General features: G+C 37.3%; 1 protein-coding gene across 1 annotated transcript in view; it reads left to right on the top strand.

The window, feature by feature from the left end:
* pkd1a (polycystic kidney disease 1a) overlaps nucleotides 1-22,559 on the top strand; it is a 92,503-nt gene that overhangs the window by 59,414 nt on the left and 10,530 nt on the right. The window contains exons 23-44 of the mRNA XM_081361512.1: nucleotides 27-185; nucleotides 306-450; nucleotides 1,234-1,947; nucleotides 3,062-3,224; nucleotides 3,587-3,848; nucleotides 4,717-4,912; nucleotides 5,873-6,043; nucleotides 6,375-6,518; nucleotides 7,875-8,082; nucleotides 10,785-10,911; nucleotides 11,557-11,673; nucleotides 13,369-13,418; nucleotides 14,550-14,749; nucleotides 14,875-14,947; nucleotides 15,389-15,504; nucleotides 15,617-15,819; nucleotides 16,741-16,935; nucleotides 18,037-18,176; nucleotides 19,191-19,321; nucleotides 19,934-20,054; nucleotides 20,698-20,823; nucleotides 21,914-22,088. Coding sequence (XP_081217638.1) covers nucleotides 27-185; nucleotides 306-450; nucleotides 1,234-1,947; nucleotides 3,062-3,224; nucleotides 3,587-3,848; nucleotides 4,717-4,912; nucleotides 5,873-6,043; nucleotides 6,375-6,518; nucleotides 7,875-8,082; nucleotides 10,785-10,911; nucleotides 11,557-11,673; nucleotides 13,369-13,418; nucleotides 14,550-14,749; nucleotides 14,875-14,947; nucleotides 15,389-15,504; nucleotides 15,617-15,819; nucleotides 16,741-16,935; nucleotides 18,037-18,176; nucleotides 19,191-19,321; nucleotides 19,934-20,054; nucleotides 20,698-20,823; nucleotides 21,914-22,088 — 3,936 coding nt within the window. The remainder of the gene's footprint in view (nucleotides 1-26; nucleotides 186-305; nucleotides 451-1,233; nucleotides 1,948-3,061; nucleotides 3,225-3,586; nucleotides 3,849-4,716; nucleotides 4,913-5,872; nucleotides 6,044-6,374; nucleotides 6,519-7,874; nucleotides 8,083-10,784; nucleotides 10,912-11,556; nucleotides 11,674-13,368; nucleotides 13,419-14,549; nucleotides 14,750-14,874; nucleotides 14,948-15,388; nucleotides 15,505-15,616; nucleotides 15,820-16,740; nucleotides 16,936-18,036; nucleotides 18,177-19,190; nucleotides 19,322-19,933; nucleotides 20,055-20,697; nucleotides 20,824-21,913; nucleotides 22,089-22,559) is intronic.

Below are 22,559 nucleotides of genomic sequence, written 5' to 3'. Positions count from 1 at the left end.
TGTGTGTGTGTGTGTGTGTGTGTCAGTATGAGCAGGGTGTGTCCCGCAGGCGTGAGCGTGTGTCTAAGGCGGATCGTCAGTATCGAGTGAGCGTCAGAGGAAACATCACCAGAGCGCTGACATCACTGGACCTCGTCACCGTCAGTGACATCCAGCAGACGTCAGCGGCGCTCGCCCAGTGCACGGTGAGATGGGACGCCCCGCCTGGGCCCTGGACTTCAGCGAGTTCAGCGAGCAGTTCATGAGTTAACAAAGTCTTTCTTTTGTGTGTGTGTGTGTGTGTGTGTGTGTGTGTGTGTGTTTAGGCGGTGAGTCGAGAGTTTGTGTGTGAAGAGTGTCAGAACAGCACTCTGAACAAACTGGAGTCGATGTTAGAGATCCTGCAGACAGACACTAAACAGGGCACAGTCACTCCGACAGAGATAGCAGACAACATCCTCAATATCATGGGTACGACACACACACAGTGAGAGCAAACTGAACCTTCCATTCCATTCTCTTATACTAACACACACTCACAAACAAACAACCCTAGAGGGAACAAGCTGTTCACTCGTTTACACATTGCATGTTTTCTGTTGTTGTCCGCAAAAGTAATTTTAAAATTACCATTATGCTTAAAAGATATGTATATTTATATTTTTCTCAAGGCCAATTTATACTTTAATTTATAGAATTTTTTGGGGAAAAATATAATTATATTATATTATATTATATTATATTATATTATATTATATTATATTATATTATATTATATTATATTATATTATATTATATTATATTATATTATTTGCCACAATAATGTCTTTGATTTGCCTTCCTTTTCGGGCTTTCATTTATAAGAGTAATTTTAAAATTATATATATTTCATTTTTCTCAAGGCTAATTTATACTTTAATTTATAAAAAGTATTGTTTAAAAATATAATTTAATATATTATATTACATTACATTATATTATATTATGTCAGTTCAGTTATTTACTCATCTGCTATGTCTATGATTAATCTTTAATTTGGGGCTTTTCTCAGCAGTGTGATTAATTGCAATTCATTTAATGTTCTATTTAACTTTCTTTTTTTTTTTTTATGAATTGGCAGCCAAATTAAACCCAGTTCTAATCAGTCTTACAGCACCTCTCTTCTGTTTGTGTTTTCACTGAGCCTTAAATCCTGCTGGTGTTCAGTGTTCATCCGCTCAGTAAATGAAACCTCCTGTAATTCCCCCCCGTCAGGTGACCTGATCCACCAGGTGAGCCAGACCTCCTCTCCGGCGCCGGAGGCCGAGGAACGCGACAGCATTTCCCAGCAGCCTCTGCTCCTCCTAGAGGAGCATCAGCATCATCCGCTGCGAGTGGCAGCTAAAGCCTACACCCTGTCCTCCGTCCTCATGAGGATCCTGATGCTGGGCCGCGTCCTGAACGAGGAGCCACTGATCCTGCGCGGGGCCGAGATCGCAGCCGCCGGGAAACGTGCCGATCCTCAAAGCCTGCTCTGCTACGGCGAGAGCGACGCGCCCGAGTGCCGCCGCTTTTCCATCCCGCGAGCGTTCAACGCTAGTCTGGGGCGGGCAGCAGGGGGCGCTCTAACGCCAGGAGCCAACGGCGAAGACGGCATCGTGCAACTGCTCTTCCAAGTGGAGCCAAATCCATTCCCGTTTAATTATGTCGCCAATCACACCGTGTCTACGGAGGTGGCGTCCATGGAGTTCCGCACGGTGAACGGCACGCAGATTCCCATCTCGGATCTGGACGAGAGCCAGGCCATAACGGTTGCCGTCAATAATGGAAGCGTGGCTGGGCTGGACGCTAACGGATTGGAGGCTATCTTGGCGCCGGCGGGAGCCGAGAACGTCAGTCGCTGCAGTTCGGTCATTGTGAGGGTGAGCACGAGGAACGCCAACAGACAGGCGGGAATCTACGTCCAACTCAACTTCACCGTACTGGACGGTAAGATGCCCGACACAAGGGGGAGCCACTGAGAGTAACAAGAGAAAGAGTAGACTATCTGAGAGTAGACATATAGTTTGAGCAAAAATAGCTTGCACTGTCACAATATGTGTCTAAAAACAATAACAAAATATTTATATATTATACTGTTTGAGAAAACATATAGATGTGATGATATTATAAGGACGTGTTCTTTCCGAAATTCAATAATTGGCTTTTATATGGTCATTGTGCATAAGAAAGTTGTTAAAATATTGTCTGATTACAAAATATGTAAAGAATGAAAAAGTTCAAATAAAATACTTTTCATAAAGAAGATGCTTAACACTTAGAATTCCCCCCCTAAAAATAGCATTTTTTTCTTATTCTTTCTGTTAAAAACTAGTGCTAGAATGAAATCATCATAATTTATTTAATGTTTTCTGATCAGCTGAATGAGAAAATAACATTACATTTCCTCAATGTAAAATGCGCAGAAAATCATTTTAAACATATTTCATAATATTTGATTAATAAAACACATTAACTGTGTTATTTTAGGATTATTTGTGTTATTAAAGTGTTTATTAATATTTTGCAGTGGCTTTTATTTTTATGTTTTCATTTTAATCCTAGTTTAAGTTTTAGTCATTTTGCTATGTGCTTTTTGTTTTTTTAACATTTCTATTTTATTTTATTTCGGATTTAGTAATTTTAGTACTTGAATTTAAACTTAAGTTAGTTGCCAATGGAATTTTTCTCTTCGTTTAATTTGAAGTTTTTCACCTTTTATTTTATTTTATTTTATTTTAGCTTTATTTTATTTTAGCTTTATATTATTTCTTTTTATTTTAGCTTTATTTCAGTTATCGAAAATGACTTTGAATACTTTGGGCAGATGCCCTGAAAACCCCTCTGTTCACTTGTTTTTGGCTGAACTAACGTGACTAGCTAGTACAGCAGCACATGGTCAGTGTTTATTAATGTATGTGTACCAGCATTGTAAAAATCAACTTTATTTATTTATCCCTGCTGGAGGGGAAATGGCATATTTAGGGAATTTCATCCTCCTTTTGAGCGTTTCTTGATTTTATGCATCTCTAACACCTATTTCCATTCATCCCGTCGTCCTCAGATTCTCCAGAAACGTGGGAATTGGATCCATCGATCACGGCCTATCTGCACACTTCTGAATGGCCCAATGAATACAACAGCACTGACAGGAAACGCATCACGCTCAATATGACGCGGGGACGAGACCTGGACCACCGACACTACACTTTCTTCCTGTCTCCAGAGTAAGAGACGTCAGCAATCAAACCTTTTAAGCTTTTAAGCAGACATTTCTAATGTTTTGATGTTTCTCACTGCTATATTTGGCTGAAAAATCCTGGAAGTGCATGTTAATGAAAAGCCATTCATCTGTGATAAATGATGAGTTTGTATGCGGGCGGCTCTTTAGTTTGCCAAATAAACATCAACAGCTCTTTACAGAGTGACTCATTCATTAATATCACCAGTGAAGATTAGTGTTTCACAAAACACAAGGAGAGTGGCTCTCTCCATTTTGTTTAGTTGCATCTTTGATTTTTAGCCAATGAAATCAAAGCATTTACGATGATGCACAAACTAGTCATTTTCACTGTGATTTCTCCATCAGTTCGTACGACACCACGCGTGAGCACTTCATAAACGTGTCCACGGGCTGCGGCACAGATGATCCGGCTCTGATCCGGCTGGAGGTGGCTGTGTTCACGTCTTTATGCCAGTATTTCAGCGAGAGTGCCAGACAGTGGCGTACGGACGGGATGGTTCCTCTCCCCGAGACCAGCGTGGGCCGAGCCGTGTGTCGCACGCGTCATCTCACCGCTTTCGCCGCCAGCCTGTTCGTCCCGCCCGACGCCGTCTCCTTCATCATTCCCGTGAGTGTTATAACACGACACGCCAGACACTTTGTTTTCCTTAATATGAATTATCATTTAAAAATGATTAATTATTTTAGAAATTAATCATTTTAAAACAAACCTTCCTTCCGTCCAGAAATAGTAGTAATGATACTTTCAAATTGTTTAAAATATATTAAATGTTATTAATATATATAAATTTGTTTATGTAAAGAATATTATATTATATTAGTAAAAATGATTTTTAAAAATGTGTATGTGAAATATGTATTTTTCTTTCTCAAGGTTAATATATACAACTATATTTTTTATTATTTTTATTTTCAAAATCTATTTGAATAAATATTATATTATAGTAAGTTATATTACATTATATTATATTATAAATGTTTTTAAAATTAGCCCTCCGTCTGGATATAGTACTAATGAGTCCATAAAAGTTATGTTTATTATATCAAAATTATATATATATATTAATACTTAAAAAAAAAAAATGTATATATTATTTATATTATATTTTCTCATAAAATAATATTTTTCAAATAAGCCTTTTTGTTCTGACATAAGTAGTATTTAAAATGTATGTTTTTATATTTCTGTTTTTCGCAAATTTGAAATGTTAAATATATTATTTTTAAATTAATTGTATATATTTTAATTTTCAAAATATCTTTAATCTATATGAATTATGATATGATATGATATGATATTTTTATAAAATATATTTTTTTTATTAGGCTTCTATCAGTCTGGACATAATGGTATTGATTCCTTGAAAGTAAAAAAAATAGATGTATTATATTATATTATATTATATTATGAGCGTTCTGGTCTGACAGCTGGACAGTAAGTGATAACTCAGCGTCACGTGTCTCGTCCCTGTCAGGAGCGTTCAGTGACTCGGAGTCTGGTGGTGGTGTTGGTGTGTGTGATCGGACTGCTGTGTTACGCTGTGGCCGGAGCTATACTGCGGAAGCTGGATCAGATGGACCTGAGACGGGCCTCTGTGGTCCCGCTGTGTGGGAAGGACGGTCTCTACAAGTACGAGATCCAGGTCAAGACCGGCTGGGCCTACGGAGCAGGTGAGATATCAGATCATCACTGTGTTAGTCTCGCTTAGAAAGTCCGGTCGTCCAGAAACCATCCGATCAATATGAAAGCGAACAATCACTGCTAGTTCTCAGGCAAGTGAGATTCCTATTGAAACGGCTGGATTTTGCCCATGAGATTTCACTGAGCTACTGTCAGTCTGTCTATTATAGTGTCACTGAGAAACTGTATGATTTTTGTTTTATTTAAATTTCGGTTAAAGTTTTAGTTATTGTGTTGTGTTTTTATATATAGTTACGGTAATGTCTGAGGCTGGTTTGTTTACAACTGATTAGTTACCAACAGACTGTCAGTCTCGATGAATACTGAATTGATCAGTTTTATGTATTCGAGCAAAGAATATTCCCATCCTTGTAGAGCTGCATGATTAATCGCTAAAAGATTGTGATCTCGATTCAAACACCCGCGCGATCTCATCCCTAAAAGACAACAATTCTCCTGTGTCTATTATACATTTGACAAAATCACAGCGAACATTCAGATCTGCGTTTGCGCTGCCGCTGGTCCAGAGAGAGCATCTGTCTGAAACGCCAATCGTATCAATTCCATCGTTACACCAGTAGGTGGCGACAAGTGAATGTTAAAATGTATGTATATGAACCATTCATCCAAGAGATTCATTCAAAAACACTGATTCATCCAGTAATTGAATCATTGAATCCTTAAATCATTAATTTAAAAATAAATTAATTCAAATTAATTAAATATTTTAAATAGACTGCAGCAATTAACATTTTGCTAGAACCTCTAGTAAATTACATGTTTTTTTGTTTAGTTTGTTCAGAATCGTGGGAGAATCGTGATCTCTGTTTGAATAATGATTCCCAGTTTATCCAGAATCAGTGTGTCCTTCGCTGAAACGCTGCCGGTTGTCTTGATTGAGATGGCTGGAGTTTCAGTGTTTGATCTCAGTGTGTTCATCCCCGGTCCAGGCACCACGGCTCACGTTGGCATCAGTCTTCACGGCAGCGAGAGTCGCAGTGGACACAGACACCTGGACAGCGTCGGGGCGTTCGCTCGAAACAGCCTGGACATCTTCCACATCGCCACAGACACCAGCCTGGCCAGCGTGCTCAAGATCCGCGTCTGGCACGACAACAAAGGTAACGTTACCTAATCGGGCCGGCAGAGCGGGCATAAACAACTGTGAGATGAAACCCGTGTGTCTCAAGGGCTTTTGCATCGGAGGAACCTTTTCATAGTTCCTAAAACTATTGGCAGATGTTCAAAAATGCTTATTTTGCTCAAGATAACTATTTATTAAGTCCACGTCATGCAAACAAGAAACTGCTTCTGACCACAGGTCGAGATCTGTCGTTCAAACACACAACTTTGCGATGCTGTTTGCGAATGTTCATTAGAACAATGGTTTTGGGAAACACCGACTCATTGAACTGCTGATAACGACAGAACTTCTCTCTGTCTGTGTGTCAGGTCTGTCTCCAGCTTGGCTGCTCCAGTATGTCCTGGTGAAGGACTTGCAGACGGGCAGCAGTTATTTCTTCCTGGTTGAGGAATGGCTCTCGGTCGACAACGAGAAAACGGACGGCAGGGTGGAGATCGAGGTGGAAGCCTCCGGTAAAGTCCCGCCTCCCCAGATAAAACACTGATTGTGATTGGTTGCTGCTGGAATTATGAATATTCAGAGAAACAATAACGGCGAAGAACAACTTATGCTTTAATTAAATCCTTTAAATTCCACTGTTTGCTCGTAATGTTTGCAAACATTAGTGATATAAGTAATGCACTACTCCTAATAAGACATTATTAGTTTTAATAGAAAGTAAGCCTAAAGCTTTATAACACACAGGATAAAATTAGATGCATATTGTTCGCAAGACAACTTGTTTTGCCTTATTTTCATCTAAATTAATTTTACTGATCAGTTATATTTGTATGTATTATATATGATATATATACCTGTATGTGTGTGGGTGTGTGTGTGTATGTATATATATATATATATATATTATTTATTTTATTTATATAATTTATATAATTTATTTACAAATATAAATTGTTTTATATATTTATATAATATAGTAAATAATATCCTGTAAAAAATATATTTTAATTTGAATACTTTTTTAAATAAAATGTTAATATTAAATAATGCCAATATGGGTTTTTAGGGTGAAGAATGGAAATTAAAACTTTGTATTTGTTGTAATTGGTAAAAAAAAAAAGAAAAAAAGATGTTTTATTTTATTTGAAAAACAAGCTTGGATATTATGGTGTAAATTAATAAATATTACTTGAGAAAATACAACTCTTTTAAAATAAAACATGACTGTTAGTTAGTTAGTTAGATAACTAGTAGTTAGTTAGTATTACTGTAAATGGCATACTTGGTACAGCCAATCTTTTCTTATGCATCATGTTCCATTAAAATAAAATTGTATATTATGGTGTAAATTTTAACATAGTACTTGGAAAAATACTACTCTTTAGTCTCTTAATAAAACATAATTCATTATTTTGTACTTTATTTAAAAAGTGTTACTCCCAACACTGGTCGGTGAAGGAGGACTGTTCGTTAGTTAAGTAGGTAGATAACTAGTTCAAAGTACTGCATATATATATATATTTTTATATATATATTCCATTAACACAGGAATGATGGTAAAATGAACCTCACAGCAGTGTCAACTGATGACCTGAGCTGTAACCTACCACAACAACGGATGGCATTTGCACAGCTTCCTGTGGTTTGACGTCTGTGTTCCTGTGTTTGACGTCTGTGTTCCTGTGTTTGACCTCTGTGTTCCTGTGTTTGACCTCTGTGTTCCTGTGGTTTGACGTCTGTGTTCCTGTGTTTGACCTCTGTGTTCCTGTGTTTGACCTCTGTGTTCCTGTGTTTGACCTCTGTGTTCCTGTGTTTGACCTCTGTGTTCCTGTGTTTGACCTCTGTGTTCCTGTGTTTGCTGTGTTCAGAGGAGGCGGAGCTCCGTCTCTGGCCGCGGCTGCTGTCCTGGGAGCTGCAGAGAGCGGTGTGTGAGAGTCACCTGTGGCTGTCTCTCTGGGAACGGCCCCCGAGGAGCCCCTTCACTCGTCTCCAGCGGCTCACCTGTGGCTCGCTGCTCATGCACCTCTGCATGCTGGCCAACGCCGTGTGGTACGGCACCGTCGCGTATGGACACAGGTGAAACACACTGTCATTCGTGCCGCTTGTGTGTCATTTACTGTGCAGGTGCGGATGTACACTGCCCTTCAAAAGTTTTGGATCGGTACGATTTTTAATGGTTTTGAAATAAGTCTCTTCTGCTCACCAAGGCTACATTTATTTGATTAAAAACACACAAAAACTGTAATATTGTTAAATATTATAACAATTCAAAATAACTGTTTTCTATGTGAATATATTGTAAATAACTCTAATATGATGATTTGATGCTCAAGAAACATTCACGATTATTATCAATGTTGAAAACAGTTATTTACATTTTTATTTCAGGATTCTTTGATGAAATAGAAAGCTTTTGTAACATTAAACACTATCGTTCAAAAGTTTGGGGTCAGTTTGAATTTTTATTTAACTTTTTGGGGGGAAAGGAATAAAAGAATTCTAGACTTTTATTCATCAAGGGAATTAAATTGATCAAAAGTTACAGTAAAGTCATTTATAATGTTACAAAAGATTATATTTCAGATAAATGCTGTTATTTTGAACTTTCTATTCATCAAAGAATCCTGAAAAAAATGTACACAACTGTTTTCAACATTGAAAATAATAATGAATGTTTTTATGCATCAAATCATCATATTAGAGTGATTTCTGAAGGATCATGTGACACTGAAGACTGGAGTAAATGATGTTGAAAATTCAGCTTTGATCACAGGAATAAATTACACTTTAAAATATATAAAAATAGAAAACAGTTATTTTAAATTGTTATAATATTTAACAATATTACAGTTTTTTTGTATTTTTAATCAAACAAATGCAGCCTTGGTGAGCATAATGGCTCGTTTCCACTGAGCAGTACGGTACGGTTCGGGTCTGTTAACCATGATCTGGCTAGCGTTTCCACTGCCAACAGTACCCTTACTTGATAGGCGTGGTGTTTCGATCGACGTCATTTTCGCGCGAAGAAGAACATAGTAAACTACAATGGATGACATACAGCAGATCTTGTTCTTGCTCCTCTACATGTTTGTCACAAGAAGACAAGCGCCGACATTAGGCTTTTCTCAATATCAAGTACGCAAAGTTTGTACTTTGGTATGTAAAAACAAATATTGCATCACAATAAGTGTAATTGTGATTGTCAAAACATTTGGTAACTAAATAGAATTTTATGAAGTTTAGCGACAACATGTTACAATGTTTACATTGTACAATGACTGGTAGGATACAGTTTTTATTATTGCTTGACAAAAACGTAATTTCTTGTGATTTGATTCCGATTTTGATTCAATATTGACTAATTTGGATACGTGTTTATTTTAAATTTTATTTAAAAAAATAATCTCACCTAATGCTGTAAACATAGAGGGCCCAATCTGCTGGTATTATTAAAGGTTAAAAATAACAAATTAAATTAAATATAATGCCGTTTTTGTTATAATAACAATTATTTAATGGCATAAGTAAAAATAGAATACATAGTGCTCAGCAAAATCTCCTCTATAGCTATTTTTTCTATTCAATTAGCATGCTATGGTCATTAAATGGCTTTCCTGAGGTAAATGTAACGTTATGTGACATAATTGTTCTCCTGCTGTTATATATTGACCTCTTTCCGTGGTTGAAAAACACTAATAGATCGATATTATGTATACTTTCGGTAAGTTGTACTGCATCTTTAAATAAAAAAGTAACAGATGATCGGTTCACGTGCACTTGAACTGAGGCGCTCAGCGATCTGTCACGTCACATTTACGAACGCCAAATGTATTTTTGTCAGAATTTCGTAATAAAATTGACGGAATCTAAGAGCTGAGAATTAGTTTAATATTAAAAGTACCTCTTTGCTCCGCAATTTTTCTGTGCGTGAGAAAATGGATGTGTCAATTGCGTGAGTCTCACGCTCAATGCGTGAGAGTTGGCAGCCCTGCTATAATATGAAACTAAACTTAGCCCTCAGCCAAAACGATTGACAGGGAACGAATTATATATTCACGAGACCAAAGATCGCCCGTTAGGTCTACACAAGACTAATTATATCTCATGTTTAACCACTACCGTCGGAGTCAGCGGCGAACGTCAGAAGAACTAGCCGAGGAAAGGCTCATCCAGCCGGGAAACATGAGCGCCGAGCGCCCGCTGATCGCATGGATCTCACAACCGGGGAAAAAAAATATCAATTTTTATAAATAAACCACAGATTTGAACTTTAAACAACTACATTCTCGCCTGAAAAACTCTTAAAATTACATTTCGTGATACAGTAACAGTAGTATTATATTAAACTGTATTAAAAAATGGCGCTTCTTATGTTGTCATTCCCCTTGTAGCACGCGCAAGTGACGATTCTCTGTCAACCAATCAACGTCCTGCAGTGAGTCTAGCTCCACCTTTTAGTACCGTACCACTGCGCTAGGTACCCCAATGGAAGGGTACCTAAAAAGTGGTACGGTACAGTTCGGCATTTTGGTACCATTCACAACTTTTGATAGTGGAAACGCAAATAAATGCGTAGCGTTCCGCACCGTACCGTACCGTACCGCTCAGTGGAAACGAGCCATAAGAGACTTCTTTCAAAAACATTACAAATCTTACCGATCCAAAACCTTTAATCGGCAGTGTACAGGCTAGTGATATGTACCGGTCAAGAGTTTGGAATAATTGAGTTTTTAATGTTTTTGAAAGAAGTCTCAAAAGCATAATTGTGTGTGCCTCAGCTCTACGCCGGTGTCTCATCTGGTCTCGCTGAATGTGGAGACTGTGTGGGCGGGGCTTGTTAGCTGTCTGCTGGTCTATCCTGTGTACCTGCTCGTCTTCTGCCTCTTCAGACTCAGCCGCAGTAAGGTGAGACACACACACACACACAACCGACAGTACCTTTATCTGTACCTCTGTACAGGTAAAACGTTGTCAAAATGATTCCAGTTCGCATGGATACGTGGAAATGACAAAAAATTCTGTATTATGCAGGCCAGACAAGTAATTTGGTGAGGTCAATTTGTAAAGAAAGACTACGCACCTGCGCACATATATATTCAAACGCGCATACCTATAGACTGAACATGTAATATGCATGCGCACGCCGTCACCGTTTTCACAGATCACGTTTTTAAAGTTTACACGGAGATGATAATGTTTTTCAAAAATCTGACCTTGGAACCTATTTCAAAGTTATCGTTCTCGAGCCACAGACACAGTTGTCGTGCAAATGAACGGCCAGAACACATTGAGAGTTTTCTGATAGAGCGGGGTCGTGTTAGCGGCCCCTAAGGTAATAACTAATGATCTTTGCAATGGAAGTGAATCAATCAAAACTAACTTTAGCTGGACAATACATTTATTCTAGAGCTGCTGTAAAGCCTGAACAATCTCTGATACTTTAATTTCTTATTATCACTGTAAAGCTGCTTTGAAACAGTCTATATTGTTAAATGCACTGCATAAATGAAAGCAACATCGCGGGACATTAAAAGCTTCGTCTCTGTCAAGGTCTCTGTGGAGCAGCTTCCTCCTCAGGTGGACCAGGAGTCTCTGGAAATCGATGACTTCCTGGATAACTCGTTGACAGGAAGCTCTTTTCTGATGTTGAATGGGATTCCCGGAGAGGTACGTTGGAATTTGGCTGAAGATGTTCATAGCAGTGATTTTCACTGGTTCACACACAGAAGTAAAGTGAAGTGACATGATGCGAAGGCCAAGTATAGTAACCTATACTCTGAATTTGTCCTCTGCATTTAACCCATCCAAGTTAGAAGTAGTGAACACACACACACACACACACACACACCCAAAGCAGTGGAACCTGCGACTTTCGGGTTACCAGTCTGACCATTAGGCCATGACTGCCCCAAGGCACTTACTATTACTGCAACTTTTTATTTATTTGTTTATTTGTTTTATAGGTATTTCTGTGTTTGCTAATACATTAATTACATTAATTTCATTAATTTGTTTCTTTCTATAAAAAGTGTTTTTTCTATTTATTTATTTATTTATTTATTATGAAGTATGCTTATATTTGTTTATTAATAAAAAAAGTTTTTTTTTTTGTGCTGTCAAATCGATTAATCACGATTAATTGCATCTAACATAAAAGTTTGTAAATATACAATATATGTATACACACACTCACACATATATATATTATATATACACAAACTTTATTGTTAGGTTTCGATTGAATCGATTTGACAGCACTGTTTACTTTATAAGAAGTGTTTTTATATTTGGACATTTGTTCTTTTTTTATAAAATTATTAATTTATTTTATAATAAGTGTTTTTATATTTGTTCATTTGTTTATTAATGAATTCATTTTATTTATTTATTTTATAAAACATATTTTTATTTAATTATTTTCTTATTTATTTGAAAGTTATCTTTCTCATGTTATATATCATATTTTCTTTTGGAATATTCTATAACACATGTAAATGTGAATATTTTATCGTAAATATTGATAATATATGATATATATATATATCACAGTATGTAATACTGTATTGTAAAATAGTTCACTGTTCTGTACTGTATATTACAGAATATGCTCTATAGATCACTGAAGGTTAGAACACTGATAATGATTCTCATTAGAATGATTCTGTCTTGACACACTGATTTTGTTCATTACAATAGCATGAGTTAACCTGCACAATAATTACTACAATGTTTTTCTAATTGAAATAGCACATCCTGGCTTTGTTCTGGACGGCCTCTGTGAGACTGACTGCAGTATAACAGTGTTAAAGAGCTGAACTGAACTTTTATTATTCAAAGGGAAAATACAATGTGTATTTTTATTTATTCTGACAGAGACCCAGATGTGTTTCTCTCATACCTTTCATGAGGTGCAAATTGAAATGCGTGCATTTGCAGAATACTTTGTTTGCACATGAACACAGAAGCCAAGAGAAACCTTCACCTTTATTGTGTTTTTCAAACTCATCGCTGATTTATTCTATTTCTCTCTGGTGCTCTGAGGAAAAATGAAATCATATGGTTAGGAAATGAGTGTCTGCATCTTGAAAGGTGTTTTTTGTCATCTTCATAGTCTTAATGTTTAAACGTGCTGCAGTTTCACGTCTCCGAATGTCACATTTCCATGATGAAGTTTGGGTTAAAAAACTGAGACGACAATCTCCATTTAGATTGAACTGTGAAGTGTGAAGTACATCAGTATGAGCTCGGATCCTGAGTCTATTGTGTTCCTGCAGAAGAATAACTCTCTCTCTCTCTCTCTCTCTCTCTCTCTCTCTCACACACACACACACACACACACACACACACACACACACACTGCAGACGTACTCTGAAGAGACCAACATTGACCTGCCCACTCCTTCCACTAAGAGGTAAGCATGAGGTCGCATCAGGTCGCCATGGTTACCAACACACTTAAACTCGGCTCATTAAAGAGAGAACGGCAGAATGATAAAGCATCATTTTCATCCAGCCAAGGTTATTATAGTTAACTGAAGCTCAAACTAAAACAACAAATAACATTTCTGTTGCTTGAAATAAAGTAAACATTATCTGAAATGAAATAAAATATCAAGAAACATAAACTTATTTTATTTCACTGAAAATAACAAAATAAATACTTAAGATATATAGTCAAATACTACAATATTATATAAATAACACTAAAACACTGGGTGTTACTTTATTAATAAATAAACATGTTGAATAATGTATAATTTGTGGGTTTGTTTTTTATTTTTATTTATATTTAAACATTTTAACAATGTTGAGTAATGCATAGGTGGTGGGTAAAAAATTATAAAATAAACAGCACAACAGAAAAAAACAACTGAGTGGCTAAATAAATGATTTTAAAAAATGAGAATTAAATCCTAAGCAAATGAAAACTGAGTGAGTGAGTGAGTGAGTGAGTGAGTGAGTGAGTGAGTGAGTGAGTGAGTCAGTGAGTGAGTCAGTGAGTGAGTCAGTGAGTGAGTCAGTGAGTGAGTCAGTGAGTGAGTCAGTGAGTGAGTCAGTGAGTGAGTGAGTGAGTGAGTGAGTGAGTCAGTGGGTCGAGTGAGTGAGTCAGTCAGTGAGTGAGTCAGTGAGTGAGTCAGTGATTGAGTGAGTCAGTGAGTGAGTCAGTGAGTGAGTCAGTGAGTGAGTCAGTGAGTGAGTCAGTGAGTGAGTCAGTGGGTGAGTCAGTGGGTCGAGTGAGTGAGTGAGTCAGTCAGTGAGTGAGTGATTGACTGAGTCAGTGAGTGAATGAGTGAGTCAGTCAGTCAGTGAGTGAGTGAGTCAGTGACTGAGTCAGTGAGTGAGTGACTGACTGACTGACTGACTGACTGACTGAGTGAGTGAGTCAGTCAGTCAGTCAGTCAGTCAGTCAGTCAGTCAGTGAGTCAGTGAGCGAGTGAGTCAGTAAGTCAGTCAGTGAGTGTGTCAGTCAGTGAGTGAGTCACTCAGTCAGTGAGTCAGTCAATCAATCAATCAATCAATCAATCTCTGGCCCTGTTCCTCAGTCTTCAGAGGTGGAGTATTCCTGACTGTGATTGGCCAGATGTGTTGACTGACCCGTCAGTGGAGATGGGGCCGGTGTTTCCCCCCCGCCTCAAGAGAGGTCAGGGCAGCAGACACCTGGGGGTGGACATCACCTTCAGTCCTGACGAGGAGGACACCGTGTGTGACAACAGCCACAGGAACAAATACTTCTCTTCCTCAGGTCACATTTCTCTTCTCTCCTATGCCATAGTGCACTTATGCATGTTACTTCTATACTTGCATACTTAATGCATGTGTCAGAAGAATAGAGGTGGTTGTTGATTGGCTGCTGACTTTGATTGACAGATGAGGATCTAATCAAGCGCATTTTGGCCGATGGACAGTTGCTGTCTCAGACGGACAGTGACGTGGGCGATCTGTAAGTCACACCATTTCAGCGTCTGTGGATCCTTAAAAATAATTAAAATGCCTTAAATTCATTATGTGGAAAATGTAAGATCACAAAAAAGTCTTGAATAGCATAGAATTTTTTTTCTATGAAAGATTTTTAAATTTGAAAGACAAGAAACGTTTCAATATAAAATTGAAAAAAAATATATATCAACTGGGAAATTCCAGATTCCAGCACACATTAGTAGTGAAGTTCATACAATAAAATAGTTCAAATCAAATATATAAAAATAGAAATAATATAAAGATTGTATAGTAAGGAAAAATTAAATGAAATCAGATTCATCTTAAATTTGGTCATTGTTCATTATCGGTAATCTTGTTTTTTGTTCTTTTGTAACATTATAAATGTCACTTTTGATCAATTTAATAAATCCTTGCTGAATAAAAGTTGTGTTTGTGTGTTTAGCTCCAGTATATTTGGTGATAAAACAGAAGTGATTCTACTGCAAAAGATGAATGAGCCTGTCCCGTGTGCGGCCTTTAGACGAGACCCACCCAAAACTGCCTTTACTTCACGCACAGGTACACACACACCTAAATCCACTTTACCTCAGAGAGAGACACAAACACAGCTGAACTCTCTCTCTCTCTCTTTCTCTCTCTCTCACACACACACACACACACACACACACAGTTGTGACGGATGTGTGTAAGCCCAGGCCGCTTCCTCCTCTATGCGGATTGGCTGCTCTGTGGGCCAGCTGGGCGGGGCTTATCCTGTCCGCCAGCCTATCGATGTGGTTGGGGCGGAGCTTCAGTGAGGGCGTGGCTCTGATGTGGCTCATCTCCAGCATTGTCAGTTTCCTGTCGTCATTCCTCATTCTCGAACCTCTGAAGGTAAATCCCAGCTATAACCAGCAAACCAGCGCAGGCTGATGTATGGACGCTTATGGAAGCAGAAAGAATAAAAATCAAATCGATGTATGATATGTCAAATAATTTGATTGATTTGTGTCCATCTTCATTTAACTTGGTTCAGTTTGTCAACATCGAACATCTTGTCAAAGTTTGTCTCGACAAACGTTCTTTAAAAAAAAAAAAGTAAGATTAATATAATTTCAAACTTCATAGTAATACATATTAACACATTTGGATTATTATTATTTAAATGTATAATGTTTTTTTAAAGTATAGTTAGTTATAATTATAAGGTATAATTAAGTTTGATTATTTGTATTTATAGTATTGATATTATTAATTATAAATATATAGATATCAGTTTGAATATTAACAAATATGAATGTTTAATTATTTTGATATTAATATTCTTCAATGTAAATATTAGCATTTACTTATGTTGATGACAAATAAACACTAAAATAATGATACTATGTGAAGTATGTTTTACTGATTTCTTTTGAGATGGCTGGCGAGCAAAAATCTTGACAAAGTTTGTATCTATTTTTTAATGAATATTAATATAGGTTTCCAATTAATATTCATTTTTAAGTTCATATTAATAAATATGAACATTTAGCGAGTTAGTAATATATTAATTGAGTATAATTAGTTATTCATTATGATGTATAATTAAGTTTGATACTTGTTAATATTATTGATCATTGATGATATTCATATCAATTTTAATATCAGTGTGAATATAAAATAAACACTGAAATAATGATACAATGGGAAATTTGGGCTGGAAATTGTTTTTTTTTTTAAGACCAGGATTGAAAATGCCCACATATTCCTGTTTCTAATCCAGATGTGTTGGCTGATTCTCTTGTGTGTGTGTGTGTGTGTGTGTGTGTTCAGGTGTTGTCAGAGGGTGTGTACTTCTCTCTGGTGGCGGGGCGTCTGAGAGCAGAAGAGCAGGACGTGCTGGTGGACTGTCCTCGTGTGGAGCGGGTCGTTCAGCGAATCCCTCGAGTTCGGCCGCCGCAGGGGTTCGCTCTCTCACAGGCCAGAGAAGAAGCGCGGAAAGTGCGCCTGCTACACACCATGCTGAAGGTACGACAACCAGCGCCAGAACAGTCTGACGTCTGATTCAATTCAGCCAACACTGGTGCTCTTCGGTCATTTTTGAGCAAAAAAGTTTTTTTTTTTTTTTTTCATCGGAATTGGTAAAGGTTTTGGCATTTGCTATGTAAACAAAAAAAAATCATGGCCATGGTTCGAACAGATTAAATGGTCCTGAAAAAAATAGTCACACTTGTGCTCCTCTAGGTCAAAAATGAGCGCATTGGAAATGAATGGGAGACGAATTTCACCTAGTGGAAACTTTTGGTACTGCAGCCGAACAAAATCTTACTGAAAGCTAATTTTTTGAGATATCAGGCTCAAATTTGTTTTGATTTATGGCTTTGATTTTCTCATAGTTTTAGAGTAAAACATTTTTTTGAAAATATATATTTCATATAAAAAATGAAAATAGTATTTTTGCAAATTGTTCTTAACAATAAACGTGAAATTCTGTAACTTTTTTTCAAGTTCACTTTTTAAAACTTTTTTCACTTCAGCAATAATCTGCCAAGTGTCGTATTTGAAAAGAGATTAAACTTTAGTCTGTGCTCTAAAGCATTCAAGATTTAAGACGGTTTAAGTTGGAAATTTAATTTTCAGGTCGGTGCTCAAAAAGTGAATAAATGGATTACAACTACAGCGTAAATATAATTTAGCTATAAAATCCACTAAAAATACAAAATATTAAATAAAAAATATTATTGAACTAAAATATAGTACATATAGTGATATAATAAAAATACATTTCTATAATTTTTCTGTCAAGGATTCGTTTCCGAGTTGATTGATTGGTCATAACGCTATAGTCCTTTGTTAGCTTGAAAATCGGTTTTAAAATAGCTTCCTCATTCACCCATATTATAAAGCAGACTTTGTCATGGCTGACAGCCGCCATTCATACTAGGATCCATTAATTACCCGGTCGTGTTTTAGAGATCTGCACTCTGATTGGCTGTTCTTCTCCTCATTTGACTCTCTTAGCTGTGAATGACACGTTTTTCTGTCCAGATTGACATGATTGACGTCTGTTTCTGTGATGTGAAGGAGTGTGTGTTTGAGTAATAGAGGTGTTTTGCTCTGAATTGACAGGGTTTCCTGCTCTACATGCTGTTCCTGCTGGTGGTGTTACTGCTCAACTACTCAGACTCGACCAAAGACGCACATCGCCTGCGACTTCACACTCAACTGCAGGATCACTTCCTCACAGAACACTTCAACAACATCAGCAGGTACAAAACACACACACACACACACACACACTCTCACACACACTCTCATCTGCAGGATCACTTCCTCACAGAACACTTCAACAACATCAGCAGGTACAACACACACACACACACACACACACACACACACACACACACACACACACACACACACACACACACACACACACACACACACACACACACACACACTCTCACACACACTCTCATCTGCAGGATCACTTCCTCACAGAACACTTCAACAACATCAGCAGGTACAAAACACACACACACACACACACACACACACACACACACACACTCTCACACACACTCTCATCTGCAGGATCACTTCCTCACAGAACACTTCAACAACATCAGCAGGTACAAAACACACGCACACACACACACACACACACACTCTCACACACACTCTCATCTGCAGGATCACTTCCTCACAGAACACTTCAACAACATCAGCAGGTACAAAACACACGCACACACACACACACACTCTCATCTGCAGGATCACTTCCTCACAGAACACTTCAACAACATCAGCAGGTACAAAACACACACACACACACACACACACACACACACACACACACACACTCTCAACTGCAGGATCACTTCCTCACAGAACACTTCAACAACATCAGCAGGTACAAAACACACACACACACACACACACACACACTCTCTCTCTCTCACACACACACACACACACACACACATAAACAAACACATTTTCCCCACACAAGCTGCCTAGGTTACTTTAGCACAAAAGTTAGCATAGAATGTTTGGATGAAAGGAAATACATATTTTTTGTCAGACACTTTTAGCGGCTCCATTTCTGTCTTTCCGTGTTGTTTTGTTCCTCAGTCAGGTGTGTTTGTGTGTTGATGAATCAGATCAGAGCTGACAGTCTGTTGACGTAGTGTCTTCAACCGGTGGATTCACACTACGAGTCTCTCTGAGCCTCACACACACACACACACGTGTCTCTAACTTGTCGGGTCTTCTGTCTGCAGTCGTGAGGATGTGTGGGCGTGGCTCTCGGACTCCCTGTTACCACGGTTACTGGATGGCCGGGTCCTGATGGAGAAGACGGGAAGCCTGCTGATTGGTCGACCTCGTCTCCGACAGCTGAGAGCGCAGCCAGGTGCTCGACCGGCACTGAAACACACTTAACATGTTTATTTTATTTAGAAACATTCATAAATGATATAAAATATAAACATAACACTGGAGTTTAACTTCCAGCCTCTGAGCAAAGGCTGAATTTGTAAGCAGCATTTTCTGCTTTCATGAAAGCATTATATAAGTAAAATGGCTCATTTCACGGTTTATTATATTTGCTGGACCTCTGATCCAGGACTCACATAAGACTGCAGAGAGAATGTGTGTGTCTGTGTGTGTGTGTGTGTGTGTGTGTGTGTGTGTGTGTGTGTGTGTTCAGTCTTTTATTGAGAGATCAGCAATCACAGATTTCATTTTCCACAATAAGAGCATTCCAGCAGTGATGATTTCAGACTGAGACACATATCGCTTCATTCAGACACACACTCACACACACACACACACACACACACACACACACACACACACACACACACACACAGACATAAGCAGATGAGTAACCGCTTCATAATGAGAGATAAGAACACATACAAAGTGAATTTAAAGTTTCGCCGGATACACATTCTTAGGAAACCCATAAGAAACGGACAAACTACTGTCGCATCATGACCTTTCTTTCCTCGCTGTCTCCCAGAATGCCCCATCAGTGGCTATTTCCCAGCATCCTCCTGGTTTGGGTGTGCCCCAGCCGGGTGGGCGGAGTCAGCCTCAGGATTGGTGCAGAACTGGAGTATCAGTACAGCTCAGAGCAGCGGGTAAGAGTCACATGACCGCTGTGTTGCTTGTTGTCCTTTTGGCCAAACTGGAAATCCCAGAATGCATTGGACAAGTGAGTGAAATGTCAGTTGTGAGTTGAAGCTCCCGGGCACAGAAAATAGACTCATTTAAAATGATATATATATATGTATATGTCTTTATAAAAGTTAACTTGTGTATATATATAGTTATATATCTTTTATAAAGATAGATAAATAAATAACAGCCTCGAGTGTGGCTTCCATTCTTACAAAAGTCTTGTGAATTTCAATTGGCCAGGCAATGCATTTTCTAAGAGATTAAAGAGGCTCTGGTCATTCTTACATCACACCATTGTTTGGTGCATTATTTATTGAAACGCAAGGGTCAAATAAACTGAAGGCTTTCCAGCTCCTGGATCAGTGTCTGTCTGTTCTATAATGAATTCTAGATGAATGCTTTATGACCCAGGCTGATCCTGGATCAGGTCTTCTGGTTCAGAGGCTGGCTTTGTTTTCACCTCTGCTCAGGAGCCTCGTCCACATGTCAGTGAGATTCTCATGAAGGTTTGATGTGTGTGTGTGTGTGTGTGTGTGTGTGTGTGTGTGTGTGTGTGTGTGTGTGTGTGTGTGTGTGTGTGTGTGTGTGTGTGTGTGTGCGCAGTGTGTGGCACTGGGGGCAGGTGTCTGTCTACAGCAGTGCTGGATTCGTGCAGGATCTCAGCAAGAAGATGCAGGACTCCAGAGCTCTGGTTAAACAACTCAACACACACCAGTGGCTCGACCCGCTGTGAGTACACACACACTTAGAGAGAGATACATCCAATACAACTGATCAGTTAGCAAGGATATGCATAACAAAAGACAGAAGAGAGGAAGTCATTTTGGAGGGAAGTTGTTTTATGGTGTTTATTTACTTCATCCGTTTCATCAGTCATAAGCTGTATGAACGTGTATACAACAGTTTGCTTCTTAAAATTGAGCAAAAAAAATCATCATCAATTATCAGAATAGAAAAATAACTTATTTTTTCATAATTTTTAATTAACAGTCTATTAACATTTAATATTTTCAATTCTATTATTTGTTTTTTTATTAATTAATAGTTTATTAATATTAATTATATTATTATCATCAGTGTTATTGATATTAATAGTATGTATATTGACCAGATTCAACTCAATTTTGATATCAACATTAATAAAATTAACATTTAATTGTTATAAAATGTTAATAATGCATAATACAAACATTTTAATCATGTTTATAAATATTAATATTGCTATATTTGCTTAGTTTTTAGCAAATATAGCAATATTAATATTTATAAAAATAATTAAAGCAAAAAAGTCATTACCAATTATCAATCATGTTTCATAAAACTTTTTTCATAATTTCGAGTTTCTAGTCTATTAACATTTAATATTTTCAATTCAATTGTTTGTTTTTAATTAACCAGTCAAATTATTTTTTGATTACCAAATTTACTTCTGTTATTAGATTTTTTTTTTGATGTCATAATTGATTATATTTAGTGATTTTTATTTAGTGGTTTTTATTTTTTATTTTTTTTACAAATATAATTATTTGTAAAAAAAACAAACAATTATTTGGTTATATTAATCAATTACATACTTTTTTGATTACCAATTTTCTGTATTATATATTTTAAAATGATAATATTATGTAATAACATAATGTATACAGAATTTCCATTTCTAGTATTTCCATAATTATATGTCGTAATCGTTTTATTTATTGATTTTGCAAATGACTATTGCATGGCACAAATGACACAGTATTTAATTTTCCATTAAAGTAATGAAAGACAGAGTGAATCATACAGCCCTAACTCTGAGGTGTGATGTGTTTGTGTTCAGGACGAGGGCTCTGTTCGTGGAGTTTCCCCTCTATAACATCAACACCGATCTGTTGGCCGTCTTCTCCTTCCTGCTGGAGTTCCCGGTATCTGAGCGCGCTCAGTTGAGTCTGGACCTCAAAACCTGCAGCCTCCACATGCTCAGTCACGGCATGGACCTGCCCCTGTTCCTCACGGTAACCGTCAGCCAATCACAAAACTGATCCCATTATTTATATCAATTCTATTGTATTCTATTATGTATTCTATTCTTTTTTTTTTTTTTTTTTTTTTTCAAATTGCAAGCAACAGAAGTTACGGTGGCCGACAGATGTCGTTGTCAGAGACAGCAGAGAGTAGCCAGTTACGCAATGAGGTTTATTTACAAAGATAAATTAAGAAATTAGGTTTACTTAATTATTCAATAAAACGATATGTTATTGCAAATATTATTGTTACTCGTTCATAATTGTGTCAGTGTTTTATTCGCTGACTTTAGCTAGCTTCTTTGCATGAAGAACAATATAGTTACGAAACACGTTTGTCCGTTTAGGGCCACTGTAGAAATATGTCGTCGCATTTCAATGTAAGGGGCTAGTAACGTAACTAGTAATTTAACTAATTACTTTTGAAATAAAGTAATCAGAACAGTAACTTGGTTAATTTTA

Source organism: Scardinius erythrophthalmus, assembly GCF_964197995.2.
Source record: "Scardinius erythrophthalmus genome assembly, chromosome: 3".
Taxonomy (NCBI): Eukaryota; Metazoa; Chordata; class Actinopteri; order Cypriniformes; family Leuciscidae; genus Scardinius; species Scardinius erythrophthalmus.
Note: the sequence above shows the minus strand (reverse complement) of the source record. Positions and strands in the feature narration are given on the sequence as shown.